General features: G+C 41.1%; 1 protein-coding gene and 1 long non-coding RNA gene across 3 annotated transcripts in view; one reads left to right on the top strand and one right to left on the bottom strand.

The window, feature by feature from the left end:
- The window catches only part of DAGLA (diacylglycerol lipase alpha), an 86,043-nt gene that overhangs the window by 60,727 nt on the left and 8,489 nt on the right, over nucleotides 1–16,827 (top strand). Inside the window, exons 9-22 of the mRNA XM_079957254.1 lie at nucleotides 1,942–2,029; nucleotides 4,303–4,437; nucleotides 5,085–5,162; nucleotides 6,497–6,621; nucleotides 7,470–7,626; nucleotides 7,913–7,996; nucleotides 8,152–8,229; nucleotides 9,410–9,490; nucleotides 10,682–10,828; nucleotides 11,633–11,697; nucleotides 13,092–13,164; nucleotides 14,857–15,053; nucleotides 16,061–16,190; nucleotides 16,521–16,699. Coding sequence (XP_079813380.1) covers nucleotides 1,942–2,029; nucleotides 4,303–4,437; nucleotides 5,085–5,162; nucleotides 6,497–6,621; nucleotides 7,470–7,626; nucleotides 7,913–7,996; nucleotides 8,152–8,229; nucleotides 9,410–9,490; nucleotides 10,682–10,828; nucleotides 11,633–11,697; nucleotides 13,092–13,164; nucleotides 14,857–15,053; nucleotides 16,061–16,190; nucleotides 16,521–16,699 — 1,617 coding nt within the window. The remainder of the gene's footprint in view (nucleotides 1–1,941; nucleotides 2,030–4,302; nucleotides 4,438–5,084; nucleotides 5,163–6,496; nucleotides 6,622–7,469; nucleotides 7,627–7,912; nucleotides 7,997–8,151; nucleotides 8,230–9,409; nucleotides 9,491–10,681; nucleotides 10,829–11,632; nucleotides 11,698–13,091; nucleotides 13,165–14,856; nucleotides 15,054–16,060; nucleotides 16,191–16,520; nucleotides 16,700–16,827) is intronic.
- LOC307205047 overlaps nucleotides 9,474–16,827 on the bottom strand; it is a 40,169-nt gene continuing 32,815 nt past the window's right edge. Inside the window, exons 2-4 of one of the 2 annotated variants that reach the window (XR_013833812.1) lie at nucleotides 13,057–13,140; nucleotides 12,518–12,614; nucleotides 9,474–9,559 (exon numbers count right to left, since the gene is read on the bottom strand). This is a non-coding gene — a long non-coding RNA (uncharacterized lncRNA). Of the gene's footprint in view, nucleotides 9,560–12,202; nucleotides 12,615–13,056; nucleotides 13,141–16,827 lie in introns of those variants that run through there. The other variant, XR_013833813.1, reaches the window with a different exon arrangement.

Genomic DNA, 16,827 nt, shown 5'->3' with positions numbered 1-16,827 from the left:
CCTACTGGACATGGCAGGCAGAGTCCCTAGCCTAGAGGCTTTTTGGCTCTCCTCCAGGGGGAGGAGTTCTCCCGCCTACCAGACTAATCCTGTGTTGCAGCCAGTGGTAGTCAAGGTTGTTTTGTGTTCTTCAGAACCTTTACATTTTAGAGCCTTTCCTCTGTTACTGCAGGGTGGCCATACATCCGGAATTTCCCAGACATATCTGGAATACTGTAGTTGGTAGCAGTGTCTGGGTTGAAATCATCAAAAATGTCTGGGAAAATTCAGACGTATGGCAACCCATGTTGGATGTGTCATTTTCACTGCTTTTCCATAAAAATAGTTCAAAAACATCAATTTTTTATGTGATTTTGCAAAAACAGCTCAACAACTTTTCTGTCTGGATTTTCACTGTTTGAAATATGGCAACCCTAGTTATTGTGCCTGTCTTTTTGGTTTCTGTTCCTTTGTTCCTCTCCTGTTGGTGTGTGGAAGAAGGGGTGCTTTGTTTTTGTTGTCTTTTCTCTCCCTAGTTGCTTCCTGCCTCTCTTGTTTTCCACTGGCTTGTGTGTGTTTTCTTGATTCTTCCACCCAGTTCCTCTCTGTCTCTGGGTGTTTTGGGAGTGGGGGTATAAGCCACACCAGTTTAGGTGCTAGAATGGCTAGCTGGGGTGCACCCTATGTTCTCAGGCCATCAGCGGGACAAGAAAAGCATGGAGCAGCAGTTCTCACTGGTGGTTCATCTGCACCCAATTCCACATACAGTGGTGCCTCGCAAGACGAAAAGCATCCGTTCCACGAGACTTTTCGTCTTGGGGTTTTTTCGTCTTGCGAAGCAAGCCCATTAGTGGCTTAGCGGATTAGCGCTATTAGCAGCTTAGGGGCTTAGCGGATCAGCTGATAAGAGGCTTAGCGGATCAGCTGTTAAGCGGCTTAGCGGATCAGCTGATAAGCGGCTTAGCGGCTTAGAAAAAGGGGGGGAGGGGAAAAACCCCGCAGGAACTCGCAAGACATTTTCGTCTTGCGATGCAAGCCCATAGGAAATTCGTTTTGCGAAGCACCTCCAAAACGGAAAACCCTTTCGTCTAGCGGGTTTTCCGTCTTGCGAGGCATTCGTCTTGCGGGGCACCACTGTATCCTCATGTCATATGCAGTTGCAGGGAAGGAGTGTTTGCTGGACCCTTCCTAGGGAGGAGCTCACTGGGGAGGAGGAAGCTCCTGCAACTGCCACCTCCTCAGTGGGTGCTGAGAAGGCTTTCCCATCAGCTTCTCACAAGGCGGTTACTGTTCCTTTTCCATACATTTTTGACTCAGCTTAGAAAGCTGAGTGGGCCCATCCAAATAAGGTTAAACTGGTGTCTCAGGTTGCTAAGAAACATATTTTTGATGAGAAGATTATGCAACAGCTTCATTTTCTTGCTGTTGATCCACCCATGGCAGCTTTATATTCCTTGGCTGTGATTCCTTCTAAAAAGGAAGTGGGACCCAAAGATTCCTGTGACAGATGGGTAGAGGGGGCTCTGTGTAGGAAATTTGAAGCTGGCTTTGTGACCTTTAGGGCTTCAGTTACAGTGTTTGCATTTGCCAGGCAGTTTTTATGTGGGTGGATGAGTTTGGGGCACAGGAGGATGGGCCCAAGCCCATCAAGGATGTTCTGAAAAAGATGTCTCGTGCTTCCGCTTTAGCTGCAGATGCTCCCATAAGATCCATAGCTTCCTCTACTGTTTTATGCTGTTTCATGCTGTGTAGGGCTTCGTCACTGTGAGGTAGATTCACATTCTCAGGTGAAGCTGGTCAGCTTTCTATTCTCAGGGTCTGAGCTGTTTGGTGAGCTGCTTCAAGAACCTCTCCCTTCTGCAAAGAAGGAAGAACACAAAGGACGGCAATTCCAAATTTATGTCTCCTCCCCCCCCCCTCGCCATAATCCATTTGTAAGCTCTTCCTTTCTGCATGTTGAAGGCACCGTTTGGAGGAAGGGCAGGCTAGCAGCTGGACCCGACGGCTCAAAGTTTTCCTCTGCTGCACACGAACAAAAGATTCCCAGTCAGTAAGTAGCACCTATCTTTTCATCACAAAGCAAATATCTGCTTTCTCAGACCATTACACTGAGAGATATCAATGATAAATCTGCTTCATGTAATATTTCATAGAACTCTTATCTGGAGTTTAGTCAGCCAGTCCCCATGTGATTTGATGTGTACATAAATCTCCTGATTGCATGCTTAAGAGACCTGGAAACAGTTCTGAATGTTCAGTTGTATTATCTCTGAATATGCTGTGAACATGGTGGAAGGAGCCATGGCACTTTGGACTCCTGTTGTGATCTTCCACACATGGGTGCTGCACCTCTGGCACAAGTCACCCATGCCCTATATAAGGAAATAATTACAAAGAACTGGTGCAGACATAACCATGGGTGAGGAGCTCAGAGTGAGACATTTGCAGTAGAGTAGAGGAAGAATCAATCCTTTCCCATCTGCATGGCTTCATATTTATTGCAGTCAGATTGTAACTAAGCTATTTATTCAATTGCAAGAAAGAATAACTCTGTCCAGAACTTATTAAACCACTAAAACTGGCAAAGTACATAGAATGATGGACTCATTTTAAATGAACAGCACTTTCTTTTTAACGACCTGAAAAAGTGATGTGCTGTCAGATTATCAGGTATTACTTAGATTATTCTTAGTTATGAAAAATTGAGAAGATTTTTTTCAAAGGGCATATGAACATTGCATGTAACACAATGGTAGATGCAAATCAGATTAGTTATTAACATAATAACCCCATGTCAAGGAAATGACATCTCATCTAGTGGTCTGTTTCACTTGTGCAAAAAATGTTTTTAAAAGGGCAGTCACCCAGTGTGTAAGAAGCAGATGCTGATGGTGATCAGGAGTTTTGTACCATAGCTATGCCACTTGTCAGGTGCTGCAGAGCAATGGTGGTCAGTCACTGAAGGGTAAAACTTTTTATTATATTTAGAGGTATATATTTTTCTTACTAGACGAAGCAAATGAGCTCAAATAATTGTATGTAAGCCACTCTGGGAGACTTTTTGGCTATAAACAAATAAACAAACAATTTAAATATAAAGATGGATCTAAACTGAAAAGCATGGTTCCAAGGCATAATATTTAATATGTACTATTAAATTATGCAGGTCTTTTGTACATATCTAAAGTGTTTGCTACAGAAACATGGTATAATATTTACCTAGAGCAAACATAATTGTTATGTTAAAGTGGAGTTGTCAAAACTACTATAGATTCTTTTGTATCTGATTTCCAGATTCTGGGGACAAATGGCAAGGGATGTCTGTCTTTATTGTGCATTACCTGTAAGCTTCCTAAGGTCTTCAGGCTGTGTTCTGTTGGAGACAGTAAAGTGGTCTAGGTGGACCTTTTGGTGAGAGTGATGCAGAACATAGAGTGGTGAACTTAGGTCTGGGAGGTCTGACTTGAAATCTATTATTCACCATAAAGTTTAATGGGTGTCCTTGAAGAAGCCACTGATCCCATTTGCATGTACCATAGCTTAGCATGAACATGCAAATATGTGGGTTCCCAGAGTGAAGAATAGCACTCCTTCCCCACTCTTGCTTACTATCTGGGACTAAACCTTGTTTGGTCTTTGTATTATGCTCCTTTAGGTATACTGGGCCTTGGCCCAGTATACCTGAAGGAGTGTCTCTATCCCCATCATTCAGCCCGGGCACTGAAGTCCTCCTCCAAGGGTCTTCTGGCAGTTCCCTCTCTGCAAGAAGTGAAGTGACAGGGAACCAGGCAGAGGGCTTTCTTGGTAGTGGCACCCGCCCTGTGGAATGCCCTCTCACCAGATGTCAAGGAAATAAAGAACTGCACATCTTTTAGAAGATATCTGAAGACAGCCTTGTATTGGAAAGTTTTTAATGTTTGATGTTTTACTATGTTTTCATATGTACTGTTAGTTGCCCAGAGTGGCAGGGGAATAAATGATAAAGTTGTTGTTGGTTGTTGGTTGTTGTTATACCTGTTCTTAGCATTGCCTGTGAACTGGGCTTCTATCTCTCAGCCTAGCCTACTTCATAAGGTTGTTATGATGATAAAATATGCCACCTTGAATTCCTTAGAGGAAAAGTGTAATAAATTCTGCATAATTCTTTTCTTAGAAGAATAAATTAGAATGAGATGGGGAAGCCAGTTCTAACCTAGGTAACAAAGTGGATGTTTTGGAACAGCAGCTGAGAATTACGTTTTCAGTCCAAGTGATTGATACTAGCTCTTTGTCTTTTGCTTGTTACAAGTTCATTTATCATCTTCCCCTTTTGGGATTTTTCAGGATGCCTACTCTGAAATTGCATATCTCTTTGCTGAGTTTTTCCGAGATCTTGACATAGTCCCATCTGACATCATAGCAGGCCTGGTACTTCTGCGCCAACGACAGAGGGCGAAACGCAGTGCAGTACTGGATGAAGTGAGTATGCAGACTGCTTTCTGTGCTTTTTCACTGCTGAAATACAGATGTTACTGATATGTTTATCTGGCTTTTAATCACCTATTGTCATGTGTTTCAGAAGTGGGGAATCACTAAATCTTTGCCTAGCTGTCCCTAAGATATAACAGTCCGTCACCTCCCAGTGACCAATAATGAAAAAACTGTAACATGCATTTTTCAGTGTTTCGTTGATAAACTTCACAAAAAGCTTGGTACTGGAATGTGGGAAATCATGATTTTTAGGGATCAAAAACTTCAAGATGTTACAAAATTAGCAGTCCCAGGATATAGTCTGAAGGCAACTGAGGCACCATCATTCTTCAGCTAAGCAGGTCTGGTCTGTGTCTGAATGGATTACCCCCTTGAATTCCATGATGGAAGAAAGGAGGGACAAAACTGAAATAACAATAATAAACAATTTTAAAATAGTGGTTAGTTTCTCATGTTTCTAGGCTTTAGAGTGGAGGTGTTAGGAAGACAAACAGAATTATTATGAAACTTTGGCAGAATATAGTGAGAATTTTGTTTCTGCTTAACAGTGATCCACGTCAAATGGGGTTTCCCTCTCCTTGAGTGCAAATGGAGTGTTTCAGGGTCATGATCTCAGTCTCTTATGTGATTTACAGGCAAACAACGATATTCTAGCTTTCTTGTCGGGGATGCCAGTAACCAGGAACACTAAATATCTGGACCTGAAAAACTCAGTAAGTCATCAGACTCTAATGCTACTTTGACACAATTGCAGAGTGCACACTAGCTTATCAGTGGAATTTGCTGCCAAGGAGTGTGGTGGAGTCTCCTTCTTCGGAAGTCTTTAAGCAGAGGCTTGACAACCATATGTCAGGAATGCTCTGATGGTGTTTCCTGCTTGGCAGGGGGTTGGACTCGATGGCCCTTGTGGTCTCTTCCAACTCTATGATTCTATGATTCTATGATCAGGCCCAATAAATCAGTCATCTTGTATTTCCTTTAATGCAAACTTTTATTCTAATCAGAACAGTAAAAAATGGAGAGGCCCAGTGCTTTTTTTCTGGGGGGATGCAGGGGTATGCATACCCCTAAACATTTTGTGAATCTTTGTACTTTTGTCCATTTACTGTATTTATTTTTCCCAATTTGAACTATAAAATGGTGATTTTCTTCAGTCAAAATAAGAGTACCCCTAAACATTTTTTTTTAGAAAAAAAGCACTGGAGAGGCCTTTTAGTATGTTGCAGCAAAAAGAACAGAGCCTTGTTTAAAGCTGAAAGTGGCAGCATGAATTGCTCGGCATTTAATTTTCCCAACCCAATTTTATGTAATGAAAGCAGTATGATGCTCTGGATGTTACCTGCAGGCAAAACTATTCATAACTTCTCAAGCCACATGTGCCTTCTTCCCTTTATCAGTGTAGGGATAAAGTCCTTGTCCTGTTAAATAATGTACCTTAAAAAAGAAGTACGAAAAAGGAAGTACAAATGCACTTTCACTTTGTGAAACCTCTTAGGCAATCAAGAAGCCCAAACCCTTTTTGTCTTCATGCTGTGGGAGTAAGAGCCTAAGATGCATTGACTTCTATTCCTCTTTACAGTTGAACGTGGTGCAACCTTGGGTTAGCTTAAATGTTGTTTGTAGTTTTAAATGAACCAGCATTCCCCTGATTTGGATGTAATGTAGGACTTCGTGTAGTTTAAAAGCAGAAGTGAGTGTTTCCAGTCTCCTTTCAGCTGTCCCCGAGATTGGGGGCAGGAGAGCGCAAGCCCAAGCCAGTGTGGCCAATGGTTAATGGTGATGAGAGTTGTGATCTAGTAACTTCTGGAAGACACTACGTTGGCTACCCCTGCTCTAAACTATGAGTTAGTGTTGCGTCTGAAAATGGCCTTTGGCTGTAGGTGGTTACTTTCAAATAGAGAAGCCTAGAAGGAGGGAGGGCAGGGTTTGAAGGTCCAACAAATTTTAAAAATGTATTTTGTGGGGTAGGGAACTGATACTGAAACAGTGAGAGGGAGACATCTCCAATGATGCCATCAGGACACTAAATATCTCTTGTTTCCTCCAGCAAGAGATGCTGCGATACAAAGAGGTTTGTTACTATATGCTCTTTGCTTTGGCTGCCTATGGCTGGCCCATGTATTTGATGAGGAAGCCTACCTGTGGACTTTGTCGCCTGGCCAGATCTTGCTCGTAAGTGTTCATCCAGGCTGTCTCTGTATACATTTCCTCCTCACTTTCTACTCATGTATTTATTGTTCCTTGTCTTCTTTAGTAAATCCTTAATTTCCCTTTCCTCATTCTCTCTTCCATTTTTGTAGTCTCATTTTTGGCCTACACAAGCCTTTGCTTTTAAAAAATGGCTTGTACGTATCTCACTTTGAGGAGGTTACAAAGTAACTTTATCCTGCTTTAGTTGAGATTCCTGCATTGCAAGGGGTTAGACCAGATGGCCCTTGGGATCCCTTCCAACTCTACAATTCTGTGATCCTATGAAATGTCATTTCTGTCCATGTAGCATCTCATTGTTCCTTAATAGGCCTTTGAGTATTCATATGCATGTTTACTTAGGAGGATGTCCACTGATTTCAGTGGAATTTACGTCTTCGTAAGCATGCACAGGTTGTAGTCCTAAGTGCCTAAATCAGGGTTTGGAAGGTTTATTATATTTGAGTGCACATATTCATAATGTCAACTCTGCAGATAGTTAAGGTTTATCTCAGATATACTGAACTTGCATTATTAAATAGTTAATAGTGTCCTGGTGCCTCTGTAAAGTCAGATTTCTTTTTTCTTTTCTCCTTTCTGACCTGTTGTCTTTCTCTTTAATTTTTACCCATTTCTTCCTTTATCCTATAAATTCACAGAGCTATCTTTTAGGTTGCTGGTATATTATTTTTTCCAGAATGTAAACAGAGCTGGCATTTTGTGTAGGTAAAAATGTCTTCAGTAAGCTAGTCTCTTCTATTGCTTCTCTTTCATCCTTCATCTCTTTTTCCATTCCTTTCCAAATGTTATTTACCTGTACTTTTTATTTAAAGATGCTGTTGTCTCTGCCCCTCTCGGCCACGTTATGCACCTGGTGTCACAATTGAGGAAGATAATTGCTGTGGCTGCAATGCTATCGCCATCCGTCGCCACTTTCTTGATGAAAACATGAGCTCTGTGGACATTGTGTACACTTCCTGTCATGATGCGGTAAGGACCATCTAAGAGCTTCCTTGCTCTGAAGGACACTTCTGGGGCATTTCAGAGCCATGTCTTAAGCTAACAGGTCTAGCAGCTAATTTATAGCCTGAAGTTACTATCAGTGATATACAGATAACGCCTTATGTATGCTCAAGTAGATTGAGCTCAAGGGTGCTGCTGTCCTTTGAAGGCTTATCTGCTAGCTGTTTTACTTGTTTGTTGGGAGGATGAAAATCACTTCATTTCAGTAAGGCTATATTTAGGCAAGACTGATGTGATGCTGCATTTCCTTTAGGTCTATGAAACTCCCTTCTATGTTGCTGTTGATCATGAGAAGAAGAAAGTGGTCATCAGTATCCGAGGAACTTTGTCCCCAAAGGTAATGTTGAGTCGTGCTCTGTTCACTCACAATAGATGCCATTTCATGCTAGGCTCCTAGGAATCCTCTGCTCCCACATTTCACATTGCACTGTTCTTGTAGAAATGATTCATTAGCATTTTATGATTCATTCTAATATACAGTTTGTTCTCCAGGATGCTCTGACTGACCTGACTGGAGATGCTGAGCGTCTCCCTGTGGAAGGTCATCATGGAACCTGGCTTGGACACAAGGTAGTCATCACTTTCTTAATTTACCTAGTTGCTCTATAATTTCAGCCCTCTCTTTTCTCAGTTCCTCTTGAAAGCAAATGATTTAAAATGATTTGTGATCCTTTCATGAAGGACATGACATAACTGTAAAGTGCCACTACTGAAAAAGTAACAATGCAAGTGCGTCGAAGTTGCTAGTCAAATAAAAAACACACCAAGAACCAACACCTGGTAATAACTTCACAAGGTTGCTGGAGTCCAGAAAACAGTTGACTGTTGCAGAACTGAATTCAAAAAAGCCAATGTTCATAAAAGCTACTGCATTGAGAAATAGGTTTACAATGAGGCACAATGGCTCTGTGCTTGATGAGGCAACATTACCATTTGCGGTCTTGCAGCCACACCCAACGCAAGACACCATGCTTGTGCAGCACTGTAAGTGCCTGGGAAATTATCAGTATAGGTCAACTTTAAAGAGAAACCATGGCAAAATGGTTTGTACGTGGTGCATGGCCCCTGTGATAAGCATTGGAGATGCAGGAGAGAAAAATCAGATTATTTTTCCATATATTAGATATGTCAAAAAAGGAAATTCTGGAAGAGTATAATCAATAAAGGATATAGTGGGGGTTTTTTTTATTACTAAAACTGTTGTGTTGGGCTATAGAAAGCACAGTGCCAATGTAAGGGACATGGAATGAATATTAACCCTTCTGGTTATGGCTAGAATTGAAAAACCAGTAGATGGAAAACAGCTGAGGTATTAGAGAAGGACTGAAGAATGTGGAACATGCCCTTTTTATCTCTGACACATGTAGTGAGAGCAGGAGAAAGAAGACTTTTTTAGAAAAATAGAATAGGTTTGTGCAACAGCCCTCCTACCCCTGGTGGTTGCTGAGCCAGGATGTTCATGAAAACCATCAGCCATGGGTAACACGATCCTCAGCCACTGAGAGCTCACTTCACCAATAGCTGGTTGATGTTGGAGATGGTGAGTGACCTCATAGTTCTAGGGCCCTTTAAATGGTCCAAGGAGAGAGGGGGAAAGAGGAGTCAGGGAGGGTCTGAAGAAAAAAGAAATGAAAAACTAAGAGCACATTGATCATTTGAGTATGATCAGATATGTTATTGAAGTGCTGATGCAGGCCATTCAGCTGTGCTAAAACTCACCTTTTAACTTGTCCTTTCTTCCTCCTTTTAGGGGATGGTGCTGTCTGCTGAGTACATCAAAAAGAAACTAGAGCAGGAGATGGTGCTCTCTCAGGCCTTTGGGCGTGATTTGGTGAGGCTTTGCTTCTGTACATTGTGGTCAGGAGATAGGTTCATATTTCCACCCACGTCCCTCTGTTAACTATAGAACATTATGTCTGAATTACTAGAAACAATGTCAACATCTGAACACTTCTAACATTTGTAGCTGTTCAGTGCCCTTGGCCACCAGATGAATAATTTACTGTTCTGTTGAACAGTTACTGGAAACAGTGTTGGGGGGGAAATAAGTCACTGAAGTTAGGAAATGGAAAGGAAGGCAGAAAAATCACCTTATTCCAAGATGCTAAAAGCAGGTAAAATTCAATTGAAAATCAGTTTCCACATTAATGACTTGCTTGAGTCTTGCAATAAATTATAAAGTAATTTTGCACACATGTGTGCACACATAAAGAACAACTTAACCTATCTGTTCTATAAAGCAAATTACAATGTGTGCTCTATCATTACATCTATAATTCTTTTGGCAGCAGAGTATGTGTATGTTGCCTATACTAAATGTTCTTCAGGAAGTGCTCAAAGAAGAATTAGCCTACTATAAGGATGTGTAAGGAATTCAGTCATTGTGAATATATATGAAATGATCCAATTCACACATCTTGGACTAATGTGCAAATTGGAATTTAGCTTTCCACAGGATTTTAACACTTCTCTAATGCTGAGATACAGTCCTTAGCCATTCAAGCATATTAAAATACACATTTTGATGTTTTCCTTAAATATGTACTTAAATATATAATGTGTTTTGAGAGGGCCTTCTAAAATTGCAGAACAGAATGAAAAGTAAAACATGTAAAAATGACACAACTCAGAAATAGATAACGCAACCTTGGAGTGCTCTGCAATCTTCTTGCCTTTCTTTCGCATCAGTCTGTTTTCAGAATTAATCCTGCTGTTCTTTAGACTGTGGCTCCAGACTTCTGTAATTACTTAGGAGCTCAAGATTTGCTTTTTATATTTATCCTATAATTGAGTGCATTTATAGTGCCTTACATGTATTCTCTTACTGTAATACTCAAAGGCTTTTTCCCCATGTTGGAGATTTGGGGCAGGGATCTGTGAGTGGCTTGCCTTAAGGCCACCTAAGTGAGTTTATGGCTGGGATGAGATTCACATTAGACTCTCTTATATTTTAGCTAAAGGGGGAAGGATTTGATAAGAATTGCCAAATTATGCAAATACCTAATGGTTTTTTGTTTTGTAGGGCAGAGGAACAAAACACTATGGCCTAATTGTTGTGGGCCATTCCTTAGGGGCAGGCACAGCTGCCATTCTGTCCTTCCTGCTGCGTCCTCAGTACCCAACTCTAAAGTGCTATGCCTACTCTCCCCCAGGTGGACTCTTAAGGCAAGTATTTGTATTTATTAACTAAAGGGAAGGGGGAGCCATAGCATCTGAGATTTTAGCAGGCCTGTTCTGTGCATTTTCAGGCTTGCATCTTCAGGTTTAAGGATTTCTTTTAAAAAAATGAAAGCTAAGAACAGGATGTTGACCAACCTCAGGTGTCAGCTTCTGACGTGCCCTGTCACAGATAGGAGTTGCTTCTGTTGAATGCCCAGAGGGATGCCTATGATGACAGACTCTGTGGCCACAGTTGTTCAGTACATCAGTAGTGATGTAAATCATATCAGTGTATTTGGATGGGGAATCACAGGTCAATTAACACTGAAAGAAATTGATTTCTAAAGTTTCTTTTCTTTGTGACACATCTGGGGCGTGGGTTCCTTATTTGGAATTAAGACCACATTCTACTACTAAGCCTCATGTGGGCTAGCTTAGTTATATACTGGTGGTGGGCATTCTGGTATTGCTCTCATTTTCATTATATAAAAATGTTTCCATCCAGGTGCCAATGTAGTGTTTCTTCACTTTCTGAGTTTCTCAAATGCACTCTGGATTTGCCCATATGAAGTACAACATATGATGAATACTCTGGTGATTCAGTTCATGTTTGAGCTACCACACTGGAGTATATTTCAGAGTTTTATCTCTAGATACCGAGGGTGGGGGGGCTGTTGGTTTAGCGAACAGGCAGTGTGCCAGCCTTATAAATTTGGAAACCGGACATTTCTGATTCAGAGAATTAATTGGATATTAAGTGTCCCTTTCTGACAATGAAATCCCACCAGTTCCTTCTTGTTTCCCTTCTAGTGAGGATGCAATGGAGTACTCCAAAGAGTTTGTTACTGCAGTTGTGCTAGGCAAAGACCTAGTCCCCAGGCAAGTCAAGAAGTCTGAAATTTATTGTTTCAGTGTTTCTTTGTTTTATACCAAAGCTCCGCGCTTCCTTTCTGAAAGATCCCAATTCACATTTGTCTCATTTCCCTATTTACCAATCTTCAACCCCCGTCTTGCTTGTCCCTCTTTTCCTAGCTACCTGTATTGCTGTGTCTTTTACCTGGACTCATTCATTGATGTATTGCATACCTGTGTATTGGCATATCCCTCCCCTATCTCTCAGTTGCCAGTATTACTGAAAAAGGTGAATATTCTGATTCCACAATTATGTTCATTGTGGCATCTGGCATCTATTTGCCATCTCCTTAGTTATCTGTGCTGTCATTTACACATTTGTGCTCTCTCCCAGGTCACCTCTTCTGAGCCATCTTACACCTGTGAATTGTCTCCTGGCTATATCTTCCGTGTCATCTTCCATCTTTGTACTGTATCTTGAGCTATACGTGTTGTCACCTCACTCCTGCCTAGCATCTCTGTAGTATGTGAACTGTGTCACCTTACACTTGTGTACTGTGTATCGTTTTATGTGCGTTATCATCTCTTGCTTACCTGTGTGCTTTTTCATTTCTCACCACCTCACAATTGTGTATAAGGTTCTTGGCTCTTTTTAATGTTAAAAGCTCATATCCTTTTGCATTTTCTTTGTCCTAGCACACATCTGTGGCCCATGGGTGGCATGCAGCCCTTCCATGAGGTTAGCATGGATGCCCCAACTATTATTCCACTAAATGCCTCCCATCACCAAATTTATTGAGATGGCAGTGGAGAGGAAGGTGCGAAGGGAGGAATCATCCAAGTGTACCTTTGTCCTCATGTAGATCATGCTCCTCCACGCATCTGAGGCAGAGAAGACTGCAGTCTCTCCATGCTGGAGTGGGAAGCTGCCTGCTATTCTTTGCCTGAGATGGAAAAAAAAGTTCAGTACCCATTATGTAGAAGCATCTCCTGCCTGTTTATCTATGATTATCTGGATAGTGGTACTTCACACTTTTATTCCATCTTCCTAGTTTGCTTGCTTTACCTGTCATATGGCATCTAAAATCTCTGAATCATTATTTTGGTTCAATGGATTTTGATAGCCTGCTCCCCTTTTGAGTATTGACTTCTCACACCCCTGTGTCATATTTTTTGTTATCTATAGTTTTAGTTAAGTAGTTTGCCTACTGTATTATTCACTTACTCGTTGGATTATCTGTAATGTATCCGCTCGTATCTTTCTAACGGGTTAGGAATTGTCTTCAGTATATTTGTATAAAATAGCCTTATACTGAGCCATGGGTAAGTCTACTCTGATCCCATCTCTCTTTACTTTCCTGTATGTGCTCCTCATAATAGTTATACCCACATCAGTGCATCTGATATTCTTTATCCCTCAGGATTGGGCTGTCACAACTGGAGGGATTTCGCCGGCAGCTTCTTGATGTTCTGCAGAGAAGTAACAAACCAAAGGTAAGAAGAGTTGGACTCTCTTGTGTTTTTAGGCTTTTGATGTTAAAATGGAGGTTGCTATATATTTCCATTGTGATGTTTTAATCTGTTAGCCAGATTAGGCAGGTTATGAAAATTAGACAGGTTAATATGTAAAATAATAAAGAAAGATTTCAAGTCTATCTGAAATTAAATTATTTGTGTCACATGCATTCTTAAAATACAGTGGTACCTCTGGTTGCAAACGGGATCCATTCCGGAGGCCTGTTCGCAACATTAGCAGAATGCAATCTGCTAATTTAGCCTCTGGCCAGTTGGGGCATATTGGCATAGTTTGACATGTGCCTGCCTTGATCCCCTTGTGACTATTCCCTCTGGGTTAAAAGGTGATGGTATTCTTAGTTGAATCTATTTTCAAGGTAGTTCCCATTATCGTTTTTCTTATTTGCCCATTCCACAATTGTTCAATTGCATTAATATGCCATTAAGAAGACAAGGTATTTTGAAGGCTGTTCCACTTGCACAGCAGTGATAACACATTTTTAAAAAGTTTACTCTGGGAAAGTAACACACAAGCAAACTCTGTAACTGCTTCTTGTGTGTTGTGTGATACTGGGATAGCTCAGTATGCAGGACAAGAGAAGGTATTAATTAAATACACTATCAGGGAAAGGAGCCAAAATTAAAAGGAAACGGTGCTATTCTGATGAGGTAAAGAGAGATGCAGTTCTATATATTAACATTAGTATTCTTTTTGATCAAATGCAGTTCTGTTTGTGTGTGATGTCAGGCCTGGAAAGTCACCAGACTGGGTTATCATATTTTCCCTATATTTAGATTCTGTAGATTTCGCATGTCTTAATCACTGTTGCTAAGAGGGTGTTTGCCTGAGACACTGCCTGCTAAATGTTAATAACTTCCTATTGGACAACTACCCTCCTTTCTTTCTTACAATAATATAACCCCAAACTTCCGTCTAATTTGAACTATAACTAATAAGTACAGTTGTACCTTGGTTTTCAAGCAGCCTAGTTCTTGAATGTTTTGACTCCTGAACGATTGAAACCCAAAAGTGAGTGTTCCAGTTTTCGAACATTCTTTTGGAAGCCAAACATCTGATGGGGCTTCCGATTGGCTGCAAGAGCCGTGCATTGGTTTTTGAATGTTTTGGAAGTCGAATGGACTTCTGGAACGGATTCCATTCAGCTTCCAAGGTACAACTGTAATTGGTTGGCTCACATATGATCAGATTTATGACATCACTAGTTGCCCCTAAAAATTGGAAGTTTTCTCCTTCAAATGAGATTGCTACTTGTCCTTGCTCAAAGTAGAAACCTGGGTGACAGATGCTTCTTAGAGATGAACTCTAGCTTCTTCTCTGAATGCATGAACTCATAATTAGATATGCTCAGTGATTTATAGAGATAGCTAGATAGAGAGAGATATGGCTGTTTTTCCATGTTTTTATTATTGTTAATATACAAACCAAGGAATCTAGTCCATAGTGTGATTGCTGCCTTCTTTTCCGCATTATGAGTGTCAAATGGGAACACAATGCATATTTTTTTAAAAAAAAACAACAATCAGCCCAAATACTAATGTGAAGTTTTCTCAACTTTTCCCCTTTGTACCATGATATAATGTCAGCACTTCAGCCTTGCACTTAATTGCATTACTTCAGAGTCCTCCTTTCATTTCTCTTTTCTTGGACAGTGGAGAATCATTGTGGGTGCCACAAAATGCATTCCCAAGTCTGAGCTCCCTGAAGAGCAAGAAGTGAATTCAGTAACCAGTCACCGCCTCTGGACCCATCCCAGTGACTTAACCATCGCCCTGTCAGCAAGCACACCACTCTATCCTCCTGGGCGCATCATTCATGTTGTTCACAATCATCCTGCTGAACAGTGCTGGTGGGTAGAGCTGGGAATAATATTCAGCAAACTGTTTGATGGGCTTTCTTGGTGGCCAGGGTGGGGTGGTGGTGGTGGTGTTGATCTTATTTTCTGAGAGTTTCCAACTTGTAATTTTGGTGGCACCTTTACTGATAGTGCAGCACATATGGATATTATTAAATTTCCCCCATGGGAACTCTAGTTTGGTTTTACGTCCTCTGCATTTATCCCATAGTACCAGCCGTGGTGGGTGGAAATTGCTGGGGTCTTCAACTGCCACCTCCCCTCCCCCAACCTAAAAAGCAAAGCCACCCAGGAACAAAGGATGGTTTACATTTGGGTGGGAGACTAATTGACCCAAACTGAGAAGACACTCACTAAACAAAAGTGTCACTGCAGGTAGTTCACTGCAGTCAGTGAATATTTCATCAAGAATAAACTATTAATATTAAAAAAAACCTCTATGTATGCATTTGCATGCAGCTAGTTTGCCTGGTCTGCTGAATGTAACATTCCAAGCTATAGAATAAAAAAATGGGAAATGCAGTTGAGCGTTAGAATGACAAAATTATGTAATAACTAGGTACTCTTGATGACATTTTAACCTTGGGAATATAGCCATGATACCAAGGTATCTGCAGAAGCCTGTGGCTTTATTCTCTTGGCAGTTTAGCTCCTGCCTGAAATGGTATTTAGTAGAGGAGCACTGTAATGGGAAAAGAGATGGATGACAGGAGATAACTGCTTGAGTCTTGTTTGTTTCTGTTCTCTGCTGGTCCCATAGTATAGCATTTCATAATGTCATTTAATTTTGCAGGACAAGATGTTATATGAATGCTTCTGCCTTAGAATATGGGCCTGAAAGAACTGCCTTTGTGTTCTGTTATTCATTTGGGTCCTTTGAGTGATGTCCCCTACACCCGGCCCCACTGTGTGCCCCAGTGTTTTTTCTCTAGGGTCATCATTCCTTCCCCCTCTAATTTGCTTGCTTTCCCATGACTATGCCTTTCTTGACTTCCCCCCAGCTGCTGTGATCAGGAGGAACCCACATACTTTGCCATTTGGGGAGACAACAAGGCATTTAATGAAGTGATAATTTCCCCAGCAATGCTACACGAACACCTGCCTTATGTGGTCATGGAGGGTCTTAACAAGGTAATAATGGGCATTATTTGGGGAGGTACCAGAGGGGATAGAACACGAACCAAAAAGTTTGTGCTGAACATCTGAACAAACTGATTCATGGATGAAGAAAAGGACAGACATTATGATGAAGGGATTGTGTATCCAGCAAAATGTAGTCCAGATAAATGTGAGGCGTACATACAAAAATTTTGTTGAAAGTCAAAAGCACTGATATAACATGATGCTGCAATCCATCTTAGGCATGCTGTGGGACATTTGACTTTTATGTCAAAAGTCAGTGAGGTTAGGTTGGAAATGATAACTGAAGAAAACTGTTTTCTACCAATTTATTTTGCACAGGTATTGGAGAATTATAACAAAGGCAAAACAGCCTTGCTTTCTGCAGCCAAAGTGATGGTGAGTCCTACAGAAGTGGACCTCAACCCGGAGTTAATCTTCCAGAATCAGCCTCTGCCTAGGCCTTCTGTGCAGATTGGAATTGGAGACATAGTAGTGGACAGAAGGAACAGCAGCACTAAGTAAGGATGTGGCTCTGATTTTTCTAGAAAGATCTACTAAAGACCCCTGATGGACGTATTCCTTCCTGCTGTGTTATAACTGCTGTGGTGTTGGTGGATATCGTGATGTCATAAATGAGGAGTTGTAA

The sequence above is a fragment of the Podarcis cretensis genome, assembly GCF_951804945.1.
Source record: "Podarcis cretensis genome assembly, chromosome: 1".
Lineage (NCBI taxonomy): Eukaryota > Metazoa > Chordata > Lepidosauria > Squamata > Lacertidae > Podarcis > Podarcis cretensis.
Note: the sequence above shows the minus strand (reverse complement) of the source record. Positions and strands in the feature narration are given on the sequence as shown.